We start from the raw sequence: 21,185 nt of genomic DNA, 5'->3' as shown, positions 1-21,185 counted from the left end.
TCACATAACGCTGGTATTTGCGAATTCAGCGGAATTGTGTCGATTTGTATCGTATATCAAGGTGTATTGAGGTGATTCGCGCAACAATCCGTGTCGAATCGCGCTGATGCAAGTCTCGCGGATTCTTTTCTCTCTCTCTCTCTCCTTCTCTTTCAGCAACGTACCCGTGCCCCCATTCGCCAAGTCTTCTCCAGATTTTGCAGCATACGCACTTGATACCCTCTCTCCGCTAACTATCCCCTTTACGTCGCTACTTTCGGCTCCTTTCGGCGCTTTCGATACGGAGACGATTCCAGTAGCTGCCAGTTGTCTTTATTATCAATAAATCGCGCGCCTCGAATGAACCACGCTCGGATGTTTCGGCAACTCCGCGAGAGCTATACCTCTACTACTTGAAGTCGACCGCGATCTCGACTAGCGACCAACACCACGATATGATGACGCGAGATTCAGCGACGTGCGATACACGTACGGTACACGCGCATACACACACACACACACACACACACACATATATATACACACACACCGTATATAAACGCACTACGTGGAAAATTGATTGCCCCTCCGGAACTCTCGGCGTTTACGGCTTCTACCAGCTTCTACTACTTGCACTCGCGCACTCTCGCGCTTGACATTCTTCGCCCATGGGCTATCGTCCGCCTCCGACCCCGACCCCCCTCTCAAAGCGTAGAACGCGCGATGGCCAAGTCCACAAGGACGGATATCACGGATGAATTGTTTTCCCTTTCGTGAGATTCTCCGCGCGCGAGAACATTTACGACGAACGACGCGAATTTGTTTTCCCCGAACGAGCCAACCCTTCGCTGCCGCTACCGTCGTCGCTGATCCCGCGAACGGTTTCACTCCCACCACGCGTGCGTGCACCGATTATGTGTGTCCGCTGCCTCCGCATTCCCCGTCCCATTCGGGAAGCTGGGAAATCGTTTCCGCGCAAGGCGACGCGAGACTCCCGTTTCTCTTTCTTTATCTCTCTCATCTGCATTATGAAATACGACTGCAAAAGAACCTAGCAAACGAGAATAGATTAAAATAGATTGATTAAATTTTTGTTCTATCCGAATGCGTATTTAATAAATAGTGAATACTTTTTTTTGGATTTAATTAGATTCAATTGGATTCAATTGGATGCAATTGGATTGAAAAACTGCATTTCCTATTCAAAATTTTGAATTGAACAGTATTCACAATGTACAGAAAAAGTATAATATTATTTTTAGATTGAAAGGCATAAAGATATGTTCCATGTAATTCCTATAAATGAATAAAAATGCGTTCAGGATTGAAAAGCATTCATTTTGACATTCGTGAATCAATATTTCTGAATTCATTTCAATTCATTTTTCAATCCATTCTCGTTTTGCTGGGGAAAACAAAGGAAAAAAATATGTTTCTTCGAATGAAAAAGCATATAGAGCGCGATTAAAAATAGATCTCTGGGTATCGCTGCTGCAAAAAGAGTATCAATATCAATAATCCGATAATTAAACGATACAGTTCTGTTTTCGAAATCATTTAATTACACTACCCGTCAAAATATGAATAATTATATTAGCTTTTAAAAATAAATTATTATTATATTTATTTTTATATTCATTATACATTCTCTTCCATTGGCAGTTTAATTGAGTTTGAAAATATTTGCAAGTCACATTAAATATAATATATAAATATCCACTCAATATTATAAGTGTACAAGTAGTAGAACAGATGCAAGATGTATGTACACAACAGTTACATACATTGTTGAGTAGGAAATTATAATATATTGATATAATATTACATACTGTTATACCTAATTGGCATTTACTGAATAGCGGATTGACTGTCTCTGTATAATTTCAGAAAGTAGAAATTTAATTTTTCAACGGTTTTTCGATTCCGTTGTTGAGAATTAAATTCGAGGAGAATTAACTAAAATAAATAGAAAGGCAAAAAAAGTTTCCAAAATTTTCTCAATTTTCTCTTTTCTGCGAAATTTCTCAATGTAAACGTTCATGGTACATTATTGAAGGATCGATGAGCCATGGAACATTTTGAATCGCTGTTGTTTAAGAAAACAACGTCGATATCGCTCTTGAGTCTCGTTTTCAATTCCACGTCCTTGCCCTTGTCCTACAACTGAAAGCTTTATAACGCCTGCGCGTTCTATTCACTATGATTTCAACAAAAAATTTACGCACGATCGAACACGCGACCGTGAGAGATTCTTGTGAAAGGTGTTTCGATCTCTCCCAGCGTCTTGTCTTGTCTCGAGAGAAGAGATATCGGCATCACTGATTTCATCAGTTATCGAAGGTCGAAGCGTGAGATCTCCAGATCTTCGACTTAACTCGTTGATTCAAGATGAAAAGAAAAATCTGTTTTCAACTTGCCTTATTGCGTTTTTTCTCTCTCGTATTTATATAAAAGATGTAGTAATCATTCACATTTTGAATAGTAAGCGAAAAGAATGATGTGAAAAAAAAGTGTAGAGAGCGTGCATGTGAAAATGCTCGATCTCGAGTTTGACGTCACAATGTCGTCAACGGAGAAAAAGAAAGAGAGCGAGAGAGAGAAAAAAAAGTTGCACTATGCAGGTGTGAGTTAGAGAGAAAAGAAAGCTGAAAAGTACAGGAAGTTCAACTTACTCAGTTCAGATACAGAAAACAAAACAATAGACAATCGCATCGATGTTCTTGGAAATTTTACGCGCCATCTAGATCCATTTTTCACCTATTGTAACTTTATAACAAAATCCACTTCAATAAAATATGTCAGAAATATTTTATAAACATTTTAAAATATTGCATTCAAATATTTAAAAACATTTTAGAAATATTGTACAAAAATATTATAAAAAAATTTTTTTCTAAAACTCTGTATATTTATATCTCAGATATATTTTATGAAAAATTTCTGAAATATTTATAATAAAATCTTGTAATAACATTTTGGAAATATATTCTTGAAATATTTTATGAAATCCGAGCTTCCGTCGATAAATCAGATTCCTGTTGCGAGATAGCGCGACGAACCCAAATCGAAAGCTCGCATTCTCCGCTCATTCCATCCCCCGCTGCACGACACACAGCTGTAGCTGCTAGCACTGTGTTTTGTATCTCGCTAGTGGAAAATGTCAGAATTACGAAAGCAATTTTCGCGATCGCGTAATGTCGGTGACAAGTGACGCACCGGCGCTTCTCGCGACACGCTATCTTTACAGAACGATGTCAAGCGGATAAATTATGCCACGAAAGGAGAACACGTGAGTCTTTAAAATTTTTCGATTCTCTAACCTGTCACACAGCTACCTTGTTATTTACGGTCTGTCCGATTTAAGTTTCTCTAAAGTTTCTTCTCTCATTTAAAAAACGTGATGATAATTACGCGAGGAAATGTTCCAATTCATCTGTTCTATGATACTTTCCAGTAAATGGCACAGTGATCGTTTCATCTTTTGTTTAACATTGGCAAACAAAGATGTAATGATTACACTGGCTGCATTCTATTATTCATTGCAAGTATTGAAAATCTATAGGATAACGTGAACTATAGGTTTTTAGTACTTGCAGTGAATAACGAAATCATTATGGGTTTTTCATCTGATGATACAAATCGACACAAGTGTCATTCAATCTTTGTTACTCTCTAAATGTCAACAAGAATAGAACAATGCTTGTGTCGATTTGTGTCAACTTATGTCATCAAATGGAAAATACTCTATGTCATTTATGTCTTTCTATTTTCTCTCTACCTGCAAATCTCATTACAGCAAAGCAAAAACATGGGAGCGAGATCGAAGAAAACGTATGAACGCGTACTTCAAGACATTGGCGGATCTTCTGCCGCCGCATCAGGAAGGTCGCAAACGCAACAAGGTCGACATTCTGATCCATGCTTCAAAGTACATAAAAGACCTCCATAGTCGTACCGACGAATTATTTTCCACTCACGCTTCCGAGGCACACAGTATGTATTTTAAGATTCACGCAGTATATATATTAGAAAAAAAAATTTCAGTTTTTAAATCTATTCAGTAGTGATGTATTGTTTTGATTTTCCAGAAGAAGAATTGGCACGTTTGAAGAAACTGGTAATACAGCTGACGTCTCGCACTCAGTTACTATCCACTCTTCTCAAAGAAGCAGGAATTTCTGTACCAGCTGAACCAGCTCTTGAAAAAATATCTCCCTTAAAATGGTCGAACAAAATTAATGTCGACGACGTAGACAAGTATTTTGATAAGATCGAAGAAAGTAAGTGCATTACATGTTGATGCAAAGTTAAAATTAAAAGTATTAAAGTTTTCTAATTATCTAATCATTCTTGCAGAGAAAACTTCAGAGAAGAAAAAGAAGGAGAAATCCACGGAGAATAAAGTGCCTTCTAAGAGAAAATCTGCAACATCGTCGGCTCCGAAAAAGTTGTCCGAGGAAGCTGCCGTCGCTAAGAAAGTTTGTAATTTGATAGAAAATCAAGAAAATCGAGTAAACTGTGCCAATAGCAAAAACTATAATTCCGATAGTACAAGTAGTCTACCTGAAACTGGATCGAAAGAAGCGGAGCATTGTCAAAATGGTATAAACAAATCTAGAATTACTGTTATTTAATCAAATGATTTATTTAAAGTCTTTGTAAATTTTTATCATTCTCATGTTTTAATTTAGATTCTGCTAATGAAGCGACTGCGACAGGGACAACCACTAAGAAAAAGAAAATCGGTAAAATAATTAACACATTTTTTATATTAATATATCGTTTTTTATATTACTTTTTTATATTACTGTATTTGACATTATGTAAATCTGTTTTCAGAGGACAAAAAAGTCGAATCTCAAAAGTCATTGAAGAAAAAACGCAAACGCAAGGATGAAAAAAATTCGACATTGCCATCTGTGGCCAATACCGTCACCAATTTAACTCCTAATGCTCTTATTTTATCTGGTGGAAAATTGATGCCCCTCGTAACTCCGATGACATCAAACATCATCGTGAATACGCAGCAGGCATCGACGAATCCGATAATCCTCGGTAACACTCAACAGAATCAGATGATTGTAATGCAACCCTTGGCAAATCGTGTCCAGAATTCCGTCGTTTCAATATGCAATCACGCTCTAATTAACACTGTGCAGAAAGTCACTCTGAACACCGTACCGAATATTCGTGCAAATATGGTCGTCGATTCTCACAATTGGGCGTCAAATGTAAAGAATATAATCAACGCCACGAAGATCGGCGGACACAAGGGTATCTTGCCGAAAGGTAAGGAAATTACAACAACAACTATGGCTTACAAAGTGCCTATTCCAGCGATACACAAGGAGAAAATGGAGAAGCCTAAGGATAGTGCGAACAAGAAAGAATTAGAAATGAAATCAAAGGGTAACAAAAATAACTCCAAGAGTCATAAAAGCGTCCAGAGTATGCCAGAAACACCCGAGGAATTAAATATTGAGAAGAAATCATCGAAAGAACTTGCCAAAACTCAAGAGGATGCAACTCCGCGAAAAGGCACGCCTAAACGTGGTTTATCTGAATGTGATTCCGCGGATGAACCTGACGACAAGAAGCGTAAAGACACAAATGGCGAAGCGAAATCTGCCCAACCAGTTGTTTCAAAAGCAACAGATTTCACTGCCACTTGCAAATCTATCGTAGGTTTGAAGCACGTTATAGAAAAAATAGGGGAGGACATCCCAGAAGAGCATACCACTGTCAGCAATGAGAAGGAATCTGCCGCTGCGAAATCAAGTACAGTTATTCAAGTAAACGAGAGTCAAGAAAAAACGTCTACGACAAGCAAATTGATAGACATAAGCACAAATTGTTTTGATATGAATAAGAAAACAACCGAAGATATTGTCGTATCACAGATTGTTTCTTCAGACAAATTTTCCAATGAGTCGCCTGAGACAGATACATCTACAGATCGACCATCCAATGTTTTCAACATATCGAGAGAAAGCATAACGGAAAAAAATGGTGAAAATGTAGATCATTTGAGTGCGAAATCGACCTTGACAGATGTTGTAGTGGCGGAGAAAGCTGTCGGTTCGGATGGACCGAAGAAAACGTGCAATCTGGGCACGCATTTTGATAGTCTTCTATGTGTAGCGACGGCCAAGGAACAACAGCGAATTAATGACGCTATGACCGGCGCGGAAAGCAACAAAATCATTCTAAATTTGGACACAAACACTACAACAACGATGAAATCCGACGCAAACATTGTCGATGTTACGACATCAGTGTCGACATCGTCGTCATCGTCATCGGTGTCATCACCATTAACAGCCAACACAGTCAACAACGAGGCCAAATTAACAAAGACTTCGAAGGACGAAATATCGAAATCATTGCCATACACCACCGACAATACATTCGTACCGATCAGCAATAGAACGGACGGGCTACACTCAGACTTGTCTAATGACATATTTGCATCTCTGCATGTTCCCTCCAATTCGCATAATCCGGAATCGATATCACCCACAGCAGCATTCCTGATGGCTTTCCCACTAGTGTCGTCCTTGAACGGCAAGACCGAGGTCTTGGAAGAGGAGATGAAAGATGACTTTAAATATCATAGTCAGACTCCACCAATGCTATTGCAGATTGGCACCATGGAGCCGAATAGCTTCAAGATTAAGACTTCCTCGCCATCGCATGCGATTGCGGAGAAGCGACTGAAAACGTCCTGCGAAGAGAAAATTGCATCTGCGAATGTAAATGCAAACACCGATGTAATCATTCCTGTGGAATGTGCGACGACAAAGTCTTTGCCGAAGGTTGTAAATGAAGAAACGTTGCGGGAACCATACAAGATAGTTCAGACCGTCCTGACACCGAACTTAGAGAAATCTGTGATGACCACCAATGCGTTTCCTTCTCATACCTCAGTCAATTTCTCTACTGTGGACTCCTCATGTATCGTAGGTAATTCTCCAAGTTTGACGGCGCATCAAGGTCGTCCGAGTCAATTGAGAACAACGAGCACGTTGAATAATATCAATGTAATTACGTCTCAAGCGTCAGTAAACATCCAAGCTTCAGTAAACACTCCATCTACTAATAATAAAAGCGATATCACGGATTGTACATCGACGCAAGTAGCGACGAGCCGCACTCCCGACATAGCATATTCCGGAGCTCAGGACTTCTTGCCTAGTTACTCAACAATAGTGGGCAATGGTCTTGGCACAATGCAACATACGTCTAATTCGTCTATGTTCAAAAATGCTATCGCGACGACGCAAGAATCGAATCCCACAGAAGGTCCGCGCGTCGACAACAATGGTTCTCAAAATCTATTGAGCACTCGTCTTGAAAACACAACTGTGACCACAAACTCTTCAATCGCAGCTTTACGATCCTTGCAAACAGACTATTCGACTCAAACAAAAGATAAAGGCTCGCAGAGTTCATCACACATAATTTATCCATCGCACAACAAAGACACACTAATCGATTCTACTGGTATCGTTTCTGATCACCGTGTCGATTACTCTAATCAGATGGATCGAAGTCTTCCAGTGACGTCCCAGAGCATGCAGAATTATTCTTTGTCAACCAAAGATTCCTCCCTTCCGATTCTGTCTTCTCAAGATATGCAACATATGTATAGTCAGACCAAGGACAGTCATGTTCTCTTAGATTTGAATGGTTCTCAGCAGACATTTAATGTTCAGAAAAAACAGGAACATATTATTGCGAGCTCTCACAATGATTACATTGGGAATCAAACGAAAGTATTGCAGAAGGACTCCATATCATATACAAGTGGAGATAACGAGACCACAAATACTCCATCGCGAAATCAAGAATATGTCACAAAGACTACGAGTCAGAATTCTTCGGAGAATACTTTCCAACGAAATTATTCCAAATTAAACAAAAACACGGACACATTGAACAATTCGAATCAGGTGAATCAAGAGACGAAACTGAATAATGTACTCGGCTCTAAAACTCAAGAACAACAACACAATCACATGCGTGATTCGGTCTATGTTCCAGCAAAGAAGCTGGAACATAGACCGGATGTAGATCCGTTCGTTCAATCATATCAGTACGACGTTAAGGAAGCGATGAGTAATCCTACCGAGCGAACGAACGTTCTGAATACAAATACCGACGGCACACACAGTAATTACGTTTCATATCCTAGTAAAAATGACAAGAAGACGAATGTCGCTGTTTCAACTATTGCCATGGCCAACAATAACAATAAGCCAGCAGCAGTGCAACAAGGTGCTATTGCACGATACTCGCAACAGACCTCATCGTTCATCACTACATCCAACTACGAACAGAGTACGATGACAGAGAATCACACCAAGTCCACAACCACTGTCGCTCATAATTCATCCAATTTTAGTATCCTCTCGTGGACGACATTCTCACCGGTCAGTGGTGGTAACAATAACAATTTGGTACACTACGATCAAGGACAGCCACATTCGAATGATAATAATGAAGCAAAGACCATCTGTGAAAATTACAGCTATGTACCATTGCACAAGGACAATTCGAGTTTTTCTAATCAAGTGTTGATTGGCGATAATTATCCGAATAATTCAACCATGTCAACTGGAATCGATAAATCGCGACAAGGAAAGATCGAGTCGCAGAAACAATCTTTCATCGATCCTTCGAAAACTAGAAATGATTCGTTGAAACAGAATCGAATGCAAAATCCACAGACTGGTAATGATTACAAGTTTCCTGATGGTGGTAAGAGCAAGAACAAGTATAATATGGATTCGGATTACATGCAGAACGAATTCAGTTCTGCCATGGAACAACAGCAGCATTCCCAGCAACACGGACAAAAGAATCATCAAAATCTATCATCCAAGCAGGAAAAGACGATGTACACATATGAACCACAGATTAACTTCGACCTGGCGGAAAGTAACGTGCAGATGAAATATCCAATCGAGGCTTACACTGGCGTGAATTTCAAATACGCGGAGAAAACGACGCAACAGCCAAGTCAGCACAAATATCAGGTTCTCACTCAAGGACAGATTTCTCTGCATGACAGCGGTAATTACAGTAGCGATGTGAAACACAGCCAGCAGCAACAGCAACCACAACAATCTCATGGTAGCAATAACAACGGTAACAATAATAAGTCTAAGAGTAATCAACATCAGCAACATGCAATCAAGGCGCCGGTTAATTGGATGATGACACCGGAAGTCAAGCACAACGCTAATATTACCGATATTATTCTACCACCGATTGGCAAAGAACTGGAGTTCTGCCCAAACAATCTGTTTACGCAAACACCCACATACAATCAGGGCACTCCGAATCAATTCTACAACAATTATGATGTTTCTGCTGCTCACAGCTTCCCAAATCTACCGGTTCTGCAAAGCGATCCGAAGAGGCCCGCGGAAACCTTTTATTCCGAGGAGCAGCCGTTTCCGTGGTCTCCGACAAAAAACAGCGTTCACAATAGCGTCGAGCATGCGATCGGCCAGTCATCGGTCAAGTGTATTGATCAACATATTGTACCATCGAGTTTGCAAAGTCTAGTAGGTGATCTCGATCTTAGCGCTAATCTGGAGAAACAGAATTTCCTGTTCAGCGCTGCAACGTCATCGTCAAGAATCTCTGCAGAGCAGAGCAAGGATCCATCCATAAAGGAGAAAGAAACGAACGTATCGGGACGAGATCTACATGCAATATTAAACACTCAGAATGCACAGCATCCAGCTTCCACCTTCCTATCTGTGAGTCAATTAGTAGAACATGAAAAAGCAGAGAAGAGCCATCAACAGCAGAATCATCAGCAGCATCAGCATCATCAACACCATCATCCGCATCAGCATCAGCATTCACAACAACATCAGCAACAGCAACAACAGCAGGCTAGGAAACACCAGAGAAAGAGCAACGCAAGTCCCAGAACAATTAGCAAGCGACAAATGGACATTCGCAAGTCTACGACGACCAATGATAACAACAATTTGCATCAGCGACACGAGGAACAAAAATCATCTGGGCACGTGTTCACGGAACAGGGATACCAGCAATCGCAGCAGCAACAACCACAGCAAAAATATCAACAGAATAACGTCCATTGGAGAAGCAGAAATTGCAAAAGCAACTACACAGCGGAGGCATTGATTGGCACCAGTATTCATGATACTAGCGGTCATCAAGATAAGCACGCATCAATCAAGTTCACAACCAATTATCCTCAAAATAAATTCCAAAGTGGTTTGTCCGCGGATGCTACGGTGATGCCTATAAATTACTTTTCTAGCGCGCCACCACCGGATGACGGCACTGCGGCCGGTTACGGTCAATCGGTGGTCAATCAGAACTTCAACACATACACGTACTCGTCCAATTCTGCCAACTCTATCTATCCTACCAGCAATTTCATCACTAGCATCTCCAACACGCCCAATAGCTACATGACCATGCCGTTGCATGAGAATGCTGCCGATTATGTACAGGAAGCCAACAATTTTTTGTTGCCAAACGTGGCCGGAACGAGCAGCTCGTCGAGTGCTAGTACTGCTAACACGTCCAGCGTGAACACGACTTCCACTACGACTGGCAATGCCAACGGGAACGGGAAGAATCATCAACATTACGGAAAGCATCCCAACTGCGACAAACGTTCGTACTCCACTGCCGCGAAGAAGGGCAAACGAAAAGCTCTCGAAAGCGGTCCTATGCAAAACCTGGAGTTTCCGTTGTCTGGCATCAACTCTCCGCTGGAAGACTATCATCACTCAACGTTTTTGGCACCGCCACCACCTCCACCTCCACCACCACCGCCGCCACCACATGCCAATCCTCTTTATCAGAATCATCCGCAAACGAACGTCTATGCCAAGACTGTGAATGGTCTTCCACCGCCCCCACCGTCGGCCATGGCAAGTGCTCAGAGTGTCGCAACTGTGGGAGCGGCCAGTTTCTCTATGAACTCTAATATGGTCCGTGGAGGAATCGTCTCGAGCAATCCGATGGCCATGCCGCATCATCCATCGGGAACCAGTCTCACCAATTTCAATCTAAGCACGATATTTCCTGAAATAAATGACAAGGTATCTGATCCGTTCTACAATAAATATTGTTGATAAAGTTTGTTCGATTTTCTACAATAAATATTGTTGATAAAAGTTTGTTCGATTTTCGTGTATTAACATAGAACTTTGTTGTCTTTCTTTCAGGTCACCGGATACAAATCCTCGAACGGTATACCACCCGGCCTGTCGCAGACGTCCAATCAGTCTGCGACTTATGCGCAACGAAGTAATTATCCGTCGAACTCTCTGTGCCACTTGCCGCAGGTGTGTTTATAAACGTGTCTACATAGTATCAAATCCAATTACACGAGCCTAGGAATAGCGTGTCCATATGTTGTTTACAGGTTTCGGAAGGCACGCAATTCATTAATAGCGTACCACCGCTTCCTGTACCTCCTGCTCCTCCTCCTGCTACCCCATCTCTTTCACACGGAGTAATCCATTATAAAAATCTATGAAGACGTTTCATAGTTTGTGATACAATCGATCATCGCTTGTATATATGTAAATATCATGTATCATTCATTAAATTAAAAAAACGTTGATACAAAAGATGTTTGATTTATGTTGGTGCGTTGATTAAATGTCGAATTATATAAAACAATGGTTATATGAACTTAGTAATGACTTTATTTCATTGTATTAAAAAGAATCGTACATCAAATTGAGTTTTTAAATAAAATCCCTTTTGCCCACATCATTCAGGCACATAATTCATCGGTGACTCTTTAATTGTTGAATTAACAAAGTTATTGATATCGAAATTAATAAGAGTCTTTAATTAGTTTTACAACTATAATTTCTATTAAAAACCTATTTAGACATATTAGATTATAAAGATTTAGATATTTACAGCAGAAATAATACCTTTATCACAGTATACATTTAATACATATCATTATAAGTTCATAGATGATATTACCAAGTCATCTTATATCTTTAGTAGGAGGTTTGAGTGGTATCTTGCCGATGATAAATTTTTCAGCCAAGAACATATTCTTCTCATCATCCGTTAATGCACTATCCACACTATAAACGCTATCATCGATGATGTTGTTGGTTATAGCGGTGTTAAACGGTGATTTTCCAAAAGGAGGAACGTTGATGTTTAATTGATTTTGCGCAACGTTTCCGAACGGTGAAGCGCCTTGTTGTGGCCGTGGTGCAAATGGATTTGCGGGTGTCGTTGTTGTAACAGTTGTACTAGCAGGTGAACCAAACGGGGAGGAAGTATTGATACTGCCGAATGTCGATGCGGAGAATGGTGATGGATTTGGAATGGTTCCGTTGGAGGTTGCGAAGGTAGTTCCCGCATTCACAAATAATGAATTGGAAGAGGTTTCTGTGGTGCCGAATGTATTATTTGTACTCGCGACGGCCGTGCCGAATCCTGTTCCCGCAAACGAGCTCGTGTTTGTAGAATCAAATTGTTGCGAGCTAGTGGTGACGAACGGGCCGCTGATCGCGGCAGACGGCGCACCGAATGGCGTGTTGCTTGTCGACATGGTGTCGGTATTCTGTACACCAAAGACATTGGGAGCGGATACGGTCGTTCCAAAGGTATTATTGCTGGATTGTTGATTTAGATCAAAAGCTGGCGCCGTGGTAGCGACGGATGCACCAAAACCTGGTGTCGTCGCGGCAACGATAGGCGTACAAAAAGCTGGCGTAGTGATAGCGGCAGCCGCACCAAAACCTGGCGTTGCAGCAGCCGTGGATACACCGAAGATGCCGTTTGTGGGAGCGCCAAACGTTTGACCGCCGCCAAATAACGAATTGCCAGTGGAAGTGTTGGCATAATTGGTAGTTACTCCCGCGAAAACTGGCGCTCCACCGAATGCATGCATTTGCGTTTTTGGCTGAGTGAATATCCCGTTGTTGAAGGAGCCGGATGATGACGTAGTCGAGACGCCGAAGACCGGGTTTGTTTGTAATCCGGTGGACGAACCACCAAACAAATTCGAGGTGGTGGTTGTTGGTCCGCCAAACAGCGAAGTGCTCGCTTGCGAAGTCATCGGATTATTGAACAGCGAGGTGGTAGGTGCGTTGCCAAGCTGGCTCGTCCCGCCAAATACATTGTTTTGACCGAATACATTTTGAGGTGATCCGCCGAAGATCGGATTCGTCTGTTGCGTTCCAAATGCTGATGTGTTGTTCTGTACACCACTGAATGCTGTCGACGTGCTCGTTGTTCCAAAAATGGAGCCAGCACCACTCGTTGTAGTACCAAATCCGCCGAGATTATTTCCAAAAGTCGCCGCATTGCCAAATGCTGTATTATTATTGGACTTACCAAATATTGACGATGTATTGTTCGAGGAGGCGAATCCACCAAATGGATTATTATTCTGCACATTGTATGTTGTATTTCCAAACACGTTATTAGTCGACGTGTTATTGACTAAGCTCAGCTGAGGAGCTGCAAAAAATAAAATAGATAATTTCCTCAGAAAACATGAAATATTTCCGAAATATATATATCATTACAAGATTTTAAATTTTTCAGAATTTTTCATGAAACATTTCTGAAATATAAATATCCAGAAAATATATTAAAGTTTTTAAAATATTTTTCTTCTTATAATATTTGTACATTTCTAAAATATTATGAAATATTTTAATATGTAATATTTTAAAATGTTTTACAAATGCTGATGAAACATTTCTGAAATATTTCTGAAATATTTTATTGAAATTAAAAAAAATGATTCACATTAAATATTTCATGCTATGTGGTTGTATGCATTTGGCTTACCTTTTTGACCACTTCCTAAAATTTTTTTCTAGAACAATCATATCATTCATAAATATATTTGAGAGACTTTAATCGATTAATCAAAACAATTACATGGAGAAAGCCATGTCACTTGACATACCAGCAACGTCATTGTTTCTCGTGTAGGATTTTTCAGCACTTCCCTTTTCGCCTTCATGTCTTGACACAATTGTTGAAAGTGTAGTTTCTAAAAACAATATGCAAAAATAATAGTCTATGATTTGATATATCAATAAATAGACTCTCATGATTTATCTGGGCAACAGAAAAATTTTTCTTTCAGGGATCCTTTATTTTATAGTTTCATTTGTATTGCTTTATCGTATTGCTCAGACATAAACTCAACTCAAAATCTACTAACCGCTTGTTCAACCATGCCATTTTTCTGTGCATTATATATCTCCCATCGAACTTCCTCCGGAGATAAATCCTCCATCCCTGGGATACAGGGACGTTCTTTGAGTGGGGCAAAGCAAGACAGCAACCACTGGCCGCCTCTCTCGGCAAGAAGTACTTCCTTCGCCACCAGAATACTGATGTATATAAATATAAAAAAGAAAAAAGATCGATCTTAATTTAAGTATATAGACTAGATAGATATATAGACTTGTAAACATAAATAAAAACTCACAATATATATATACAAACTTATGCGATAATACTTACACGATATCATCCTCGGTTTTAGTATTGCCCGCTTGGAAAGTCAAACAATGATATGTTACTTGCCAGCTGAATAGTGAAAATGTATATGTTAACACATATCTTACCGAAATGATTTATGTGTTCGAATTGGCAATATTGACCGTAACGACAATTGCCTTGTCGATAATATTTGCAAATAACCATTATATACACCGCAGAAACAAAAGGAGTACTACTTTATTCCGTTCCTTCGTGAACGTCGTTTCTCTTAAAACGGCTCCAATTCTTCACTTCTCTCTTTTTATAAAATACAAATTCTAGCTTCGTTTCAAAAAATCATTTTCTTGTGCAGTAATCTTTGATACGTACAGTTTTGTAACTCACGTTATTACTGTTTTCTTTCGCTTTCCTCCATTCACGTGTACAAAGAAACATTTGTAGCTCCATCGTAATTTTTGAGGAACCTCATAACAAAATGCATTAGACTTTGTCGATAAAGTAGTTCGATTTCAATAGTTGGCTCTGTACAATATTATAATATAATTTGTCTGTTCAATATTGTAATATAAATTAAAGAGAAATATTGTAATATAAATTAATGTTATATTTTGTCGACATTTTATTGAGAACTAAATAAAAAATACGTATTAAATTTTTTTCTTTTTTAAATAATATATAAACACAAATTGAACTGAAAATTTATTCGATGAATCAGCAAATAAATTATTCGCGAAGATATGAATCGAACATTATATCTTTTTCTCTTAATTTTAATTCTTTATAACCAAAAAAAGATAAAAAATAAGTTAATTCACATACACATTCATGCGTGCGCGTTATTTTACGAGAATGGCATCAAGATCCTACCGAGCGTTGGCAACAAGTCGTAAATCAGGACAGTCAATACATTGACTGAATGAATTGTTATAATATCGATTTTTTGTTTAAATTTTATTTAATTTACTAAAAATTCACAGAACTTTTTCTCCAACCCAATATGTACATATAATATCCATTTTTTCTATCTCTATCAAAATTATCTTTCTTTATTATTTATTTCTATCAATATATTGAAATTAATTTTAATCTCTTATGTGATCCATTTCTACTATTATATTACGCCTTTAATCTCGATACAACTTATTGCTTTTTATTTTTTTCCAATTCTAAAGAATTATATGTTACTAAAGAGTAAATTAAACTGAAATTTTAAGCCAGGAAGAAATAAAAGTCAATTAGATGTCAATTCAATTTTTATTTTTTTCTGGAAAAATCGATCTACAGTAGTAGAAATGGATATAAAAAATAAAATTAATCTAAATATTTGTAATATGTCCAAATATAATTCAATGATTTTCGACTGAATTTCACCTATGCTATGCACGCATTGCACGCTCGCTAAACACGCTCCAGATTATTCATAATTATAATAAACGAAAGATTACTAAAATATTTATTCTTCTTGCGTATTAAAATACAGGAGAGAATAGTTTATTTAAAAATACATGAATAAGAATAAATGATCAAAGCATCCTTTGGAGATTAACCCTTCGTCTTTGTCTTATTTTCGTTCTTAACGTTCGAGGAACCACAATTTTGACAAGAACAAGAACGCGGTATTACCATTTGTTTTTTCAATCTTTTGCCGTCTTCGCATTTCAAATTGGCAATGATACCCATATATTCCTTCATTTGACAACATTGACAATCATTTACTTGATTCCAGTTTTCTACATAAGAAAAGACAAACAAGATAAAAATCAAGCTGACTATTGTAATAAAATATAACAGAGAGAATTTAATTTGGTTTTGCATTATTACCATTGTCAAAGAATGTTGAAGATTGGCATGATCCACTGCATTGTTTAATACCCTCAATAGCATCCACGTTTTTACATTTTCCATGAAATGAATGATTTATACTTAGCATACCTACAGTACTGTTTGCATCTATGAAAACTGCTTCACATGTTTCTAAAAAATAATTATTGATAAAGAATATTAATTAATCTTTATCACAAATATAAAAATAATTAAAAATATACAGCATTATTTTTCCAATAAATCAAAGAACTTATTTTTATTTTTCTTTTACCTTTAATCTGATTTATAATACTCATATTACATCGTTTGCAGCATTGATCATGATAAATTGATTCATTAGGACAATTTGTTATATCTGGACAAGCAACTGGACTCACAGCAAGAGATAGCTAAAATCAATGTGCAGTTATATAATATAAAACAATTTCAAAATTAATAAATAATAATATATATAATTAATTGTAAATAGTTCAACTTTCCGAAAAGATACTAGTTGCATCTGATCCAGAGATATTTACTCTTCTTAAAAGACTTGCCTGTTCGTTAGTTTCCATGCACATATAAGTAGTACAATTATCATCGGATGACCATGTCATGCCAGGCGCATACAGAGTATCTTCGAACACACAAAACGCTTGCTTGCATTCTCCGCAACATTTACCATCTTCTGGTTCTTGATATGACCATCCCTTAAAGTTTTTATCAACACCATCAATTAAATATTTTAAATATATAAAAACATTTAAACGTGAGTGCGTATAATAGAATGTTCTTACTTGAGTACACTGTTTTGAACACACTTCAATCTCTTTATGCTTTGTTATATTCGGACCATCCACACATGTCTCGATGACACAGCTATCTGTGAGAGATTTCCAAGTTTCTCCAGGTTTATACAATTTTCCATCATTACGACAAGCTGTTTTAACAATTTCCGGACAACATCTTCCTGGAATTTTGCTTACTTCTATTTCGAACTCAGATTTCACTTGTGGATCGATTTCTGAGCAAGTTTCAGTACTTGCTTCTAGGTACACCTAAAATTTGAATAATAATATAATTAAACGAATCCATAATTTTATCAATTAGTAAATATTTGGATTATATTAATAATCTTACACTTCCATTTATTGATTTGCAAAGATACATTGTACAATGATCGTCAGAGTACCATTGTTCTCCTACATTTTTAAGCGTGCCTTCTACAATGCACGCAACTTGTATACATGTACCACAGCAATTAACGCTGGTATCTTTAGATACTTGATATTTGTACCCATAGTCACATGTGGTATCACATTCTTGAACTTTATTCAATATCTGTATACTACCTGAATCTTTGTTACATTGTATCATGAGACAAGCATCTTCAATATTGGGCTTCCAACTTTCGCCAATCTATGATAATGATTAGCAATATAAATTATATTTTTATAATAATATTAAAATGATAACGTATACACAATTAGAGAATTATTCTTACATTGTATATATTGCCTTTCCATTTGCAAGCAGTACGCTCAAAAATTGGACAGCATTTATCATCCAATAATATTTCTTCAAGTACATAATCGTTTACATCAGGATGTACGCTCATACTTGAACATTCCATGGATAAACAATTTGTTTTAGGACCATCATCCGAATTCTCGCACACGCATGTTTTACATTTACCGTCCTTCCATTCTTCGCCAATTTTTTTCGCTATCACTTGTTGTTTGTTTTGTTCTTCATTATTAGTATAAAGGCAAACATCCTTTGGCGGCACTAATGCAAATACAAAATAATACAATTGAATCAATATTTTCATTTTGTAGAATTTATATCTTTTTTACAAAAATATGTGTTGTTAAAAATATTGATTTCCTCAAAAAAATTTATGTCAATTTAAATACAAAAAGTACAATAAAAATAAAATCATAGAACTCCTGTAATCTTAAAAAAGTAATAAAGTAAAATGACGAAGATACGATCTTAATAACACAATATATATGATTGCATTTGCAAATTTGACGTATTAAATTGTATTTTTGGAAAAAATTGCGCTTCAATTACGTTGACTCCTTATGGCTCTTTTTTTATACAAATGTTTACGTCAATTTAAGTTACGTTATAAATACTATAATATCCTTCCATTTTTCCAACACATACATGCACATAATACATTTGACAATTATATTAAAAAACCATGAAAAAACTTTACCACATTCGTAAGTGGGACAACAATTGTCTACAAACATTGTTGTAATAACATTATAATAATCCGGACAGTTTGGTGCAGAAGGACAGATTCTTGGATCGCATATTTTACTTGGTCGCGGGCAGCAACCAGATGTATTCATTATATGTATAAAACCAGGCTGTAGCTGCTCAATTTCATTTGTAAAATTATCGAAAATGGGACATTCGCTTACAGGCAAGCATTCTGAAATTACATGCAATATTATATAGCTTGCAAGGATTAGACAAATAATTATAAGAGGTGCATACAAACATGTTATACATACGACATATAAATTTGTGACAACCATCAGCATCTGTAATTGCTTTCATTGTTTGGCCAAAGCCACATTCTGGCTCCTGTGGCTCAATACATATTGTAGGCGCTGTCGGCTTTGGAACTACAGAGACGCGTTGTTAGATTATAAATGGATTCAATAAAATATGTTCTTATTCATTGAGAAATTGCAGTATTAAACAATTTCTCTTACAAGTATATAATCATATTCTCTAATTTTATTATTCTAATTTATCATTTAATTGATACAATATAATAATAAATCATCTAATTAATCATTTAATTAATTATTAATTCATTTATAAATTAAATTTCATCAAAGCATGCAACTTTGAAATAAATAAATATACATTAGAAATGTATTTTTGGATAATATTTATGTTAACTCACCACACAAATATTTGGCGCAACATCTCTCCTCGGTTCCATTGATAAGTACAGGTGTCATATTTTCTTCACAGATCGTATCCAACACAGGACATTCCATCGTTTGACAGTTTACAACTCCATCATTGCAATTGCATTCGGTGCATTTATCCGGGTGCCAGATATCTCCCTGCATGTGACCATCTTTATCACAAATAAAACAATTCTTCTTTGCTATACAGGAATCATTATGGAATATATGATCCACTGGACAAAAACATCCTTCGACAAAATCAGACGCGCACTTAAAATTGTCTAAACCGTTTATGGTATCACATGTTTCTTTACAGCTGGATCCACATGCCTGGTAGACAAAATCTGTGAATGATAAATATATTTAAAAAGAAAAAACTTTTTTACAATTTGTTCCAAATTAATACATACAATTTTAATCAATAAAAATTATTTTCTAAATTGAATATAAAATCTGGAGATATAATAATGTAAAACATTTTTTTTATATAAAATTTCGACTTTATTTTCAAATACAATTTTTGTATTTAAATTCAATAATTAAGATATTAGACAAAAACTCACCTTTGGGACACTTATAAGGACAGATTTCGTTAGTTCTCCAATCTAAACATAGACCAGCTTCCGAACATTTCCTCGCGTACATCTCTAAGCTGTCGCAATAATTTCTGCCAGTGCATAACGCATCGTGACAACAATCTAAATATGGTTTTGAATCAACAATACTATGACATTGCTTGAACGTTGCTAAATCTAGTAGAAATTTCTTGCAGAGATCTTCTTCTTCTGATGGAGGCGTACATTGAAGTTGATGATTACTGGAACATATTTGATCGCTCCAACCCAACTGCGTCAACAGATCTTCGACCAACCAGGATTTACCAAACTCCTCGACATCATTAGTAATCTTTCCATCACGTTTCTCGAAACCACTTTCGGCATCGGTGTTGCAACTGCCGCACAAACCCTCAGTATTATCGCTGAAGATATGTGAAGGTAATTTCAAGGTAAATGCGAAATTCTGTTGGAAGGTGACAAGTTCTAATTGGAAGGACGGTATGAGCAAAGTTACATCTCCGGTCGACATTCGATTTAAAACAATCCATGTGAGGTTGTACGGGAAGTTTTCCACTTGGGAATCATTGATTACCACTCGTAGATCCTTCGAATGTTCTGCTCGTTTGATTTGTACTACGTGCTTCTCATAGAGTAGGGTAATAGCTTCTGTACATGTACTGGTACCACAATATCCATTGGTGATCAAGATTTGATATACACGAGCCTCTTCTCGATTCTTTGCGTTATCCATAACATTCCCCGAAAGCAGATAAGTACAATTACCGGCGAACATAAAACCTTGATGATTGAAATCGATGAATTTGGCATCACCAAGGCCATCGCACACGCAATCTCGACATTGCGCTGGCGGCACACATTCGTCATTTCGACGCACCAGTCCATCCGGGCAGAAGCAGCCGGGGAAGCAAACGCCTTGCATTGACGGACACGGTTCCACTTCATGTAGATTGTCGCAGGTGATTTCGCACTTGCTGCGGAAGCAATCTCGATGGACAAACGGTGATGGGCAACTCACAGGACAATCATAAGCGGTTCTCCAATCTGATGAATCAACGCCAGGACCGATGATAGCTTCGCATTCACCAACGAAATTCGTCAGCAAACGACACCGACAGTCTTCATAAGAACTGTTAGAAGTTTGCAAACAAGAGCACATGCTCTCCACACAGCCAGACACAAATCTGTGATAGAGAAATAATAGTCAGTTATTATTTTATCGATTTTGCGAGAATATATATTTAAAAAAATATGTATATATATATATATATATATATATATATATATATATATATATAATACTACTAACTAATATATATACTTAATAATTAATTTAATTAATTACTTTATTACTTATATATCGTACTACTACTAATTAACTTAAGTT

At 37.4% G+C, this 21,185-nt stretch overlaps 3 protein-coding genes across 3 annotated transcripts in view; 1 reads left to right on the top strand and 2 right to left on the bottom strand.

Moving 5' to 3' along the window:
- Window positions 1–3,248: 3,248 nt before the first annotated feature.
- Window positions 3,249–11,518, top strand: LOC105618815 (putative uncharacterized protein DDB_G0282133). The gene is made up of 8 exons (XM_012200345.1): window positions 3,249–3,268; window positions 3,776–3,972; window positions 4,068–4,259; window positions 4,336–4,581; window positions 4,671–4,724; window positions 4,819–11,078; window positions 11,205–11,324; window positions 11,405–11,518. The coding sequence occupies exons 1-8, from the start codon at window positions 3,249–3,251 to the stop codon at window positions 11,516–11,518; spliced, it is 7,203 nt and encodes a 2,400-aa protein (XP_012055735.1).
- Window positions 11,519–11,986: 468 nt separating this feature from the next.
- On the bottom strand, window positions 11,987–14,685 carry LOC105618814 (nuclear pore complex protein DDB_G0274915 homolog). The gene is made up of 6 exons (XM_012200344.1): window positions 14,607–14,685; window positions 14,503–14,533; window positions 14,198–14,369; window positions 13,937–14,023; window positions 13,816–13,843; window positions 11,987–13,479 (listed from the first exon to the last, which is right to left on the bottom strand). Exons 1-6 carry the CDS (start codon window positions 14,683–14,685, stop codon window positions 11,987–11,989), a joined length of 1,890 nt encoding a protein of 629 aa, XP_012055734.1.
- Window positions 14,686–15,716: 1,031 nt separating this feature from the next.
- LOC105618813 (hemocytin) overlaps window positions 15,717–21,185 on the bottom strand; it is a 17,589-nt gene continuing 12,120 nt past the window's right edge. Inside the window, exons 19-29 of the mRNA XM_012200343.1 lie at window positions 19,787–20,982; window positions 19,214–19,567; window positions 18,813–18,926; window positions 18,509–18,730; window positions 17,789–18,072; window positions 17,425–17,703; window positions 17,082–17,342; window positions 16,842–16,994; window positions 16,577–16,694; window positions 16,303–16,455; window positions 15,717–16,211 (exon numbers count right to left, since the gene is read on the bottom strand). Coding sequence (XP_012055733.1) covers window positions 16,024–16,211; window positions 16,303–16,455; window positions 16,577–16,694; window positions 16,842–16,994; window positions 17,082–17,342; window positions 17,425–17,703; window positions 17,789–18,072; window positions 18,509–18,730; window positions 18,813–18,926; window positions 19,214–19,567; window positions 19,787–20,982 — 3,322 coding nt within the window. The 3' untranslated portion in view covers window positions 15,717–16,023. The remainder of the gene's footprint in view (window positions 16,212–16,302; window positions 16,456–16,576; window positions 16,695–16,841; window positions 16,995–17,081; window positions 17,343–17,424; window positions 17,704–17,788; window positions 18,073–18,508; window positions 18,731–18,812; window positions 18,927–19,213; window positions 19,568–19,786; window positions 20,983–21,185) is intronic.

Source organism: Atta cephalotes (assembly GCF_000143395.1).
Source record: "Atta cephalotes unplaced genomic scaffold scaffold00018, whole genome shotgun sequence".
In the NCBI taxonomy this organism is placed as follows: domain Eukaryota; kingdom Metazoa; phylum Arthropoda; class Insecta; order Hymenoptera; family Formicidae; genus Atta; species Atta cephalotes.
Note: the sequence above shows the minus strand (reverse complement) of the source record. Positions and strands in the feature narration are given on the sequence as shown.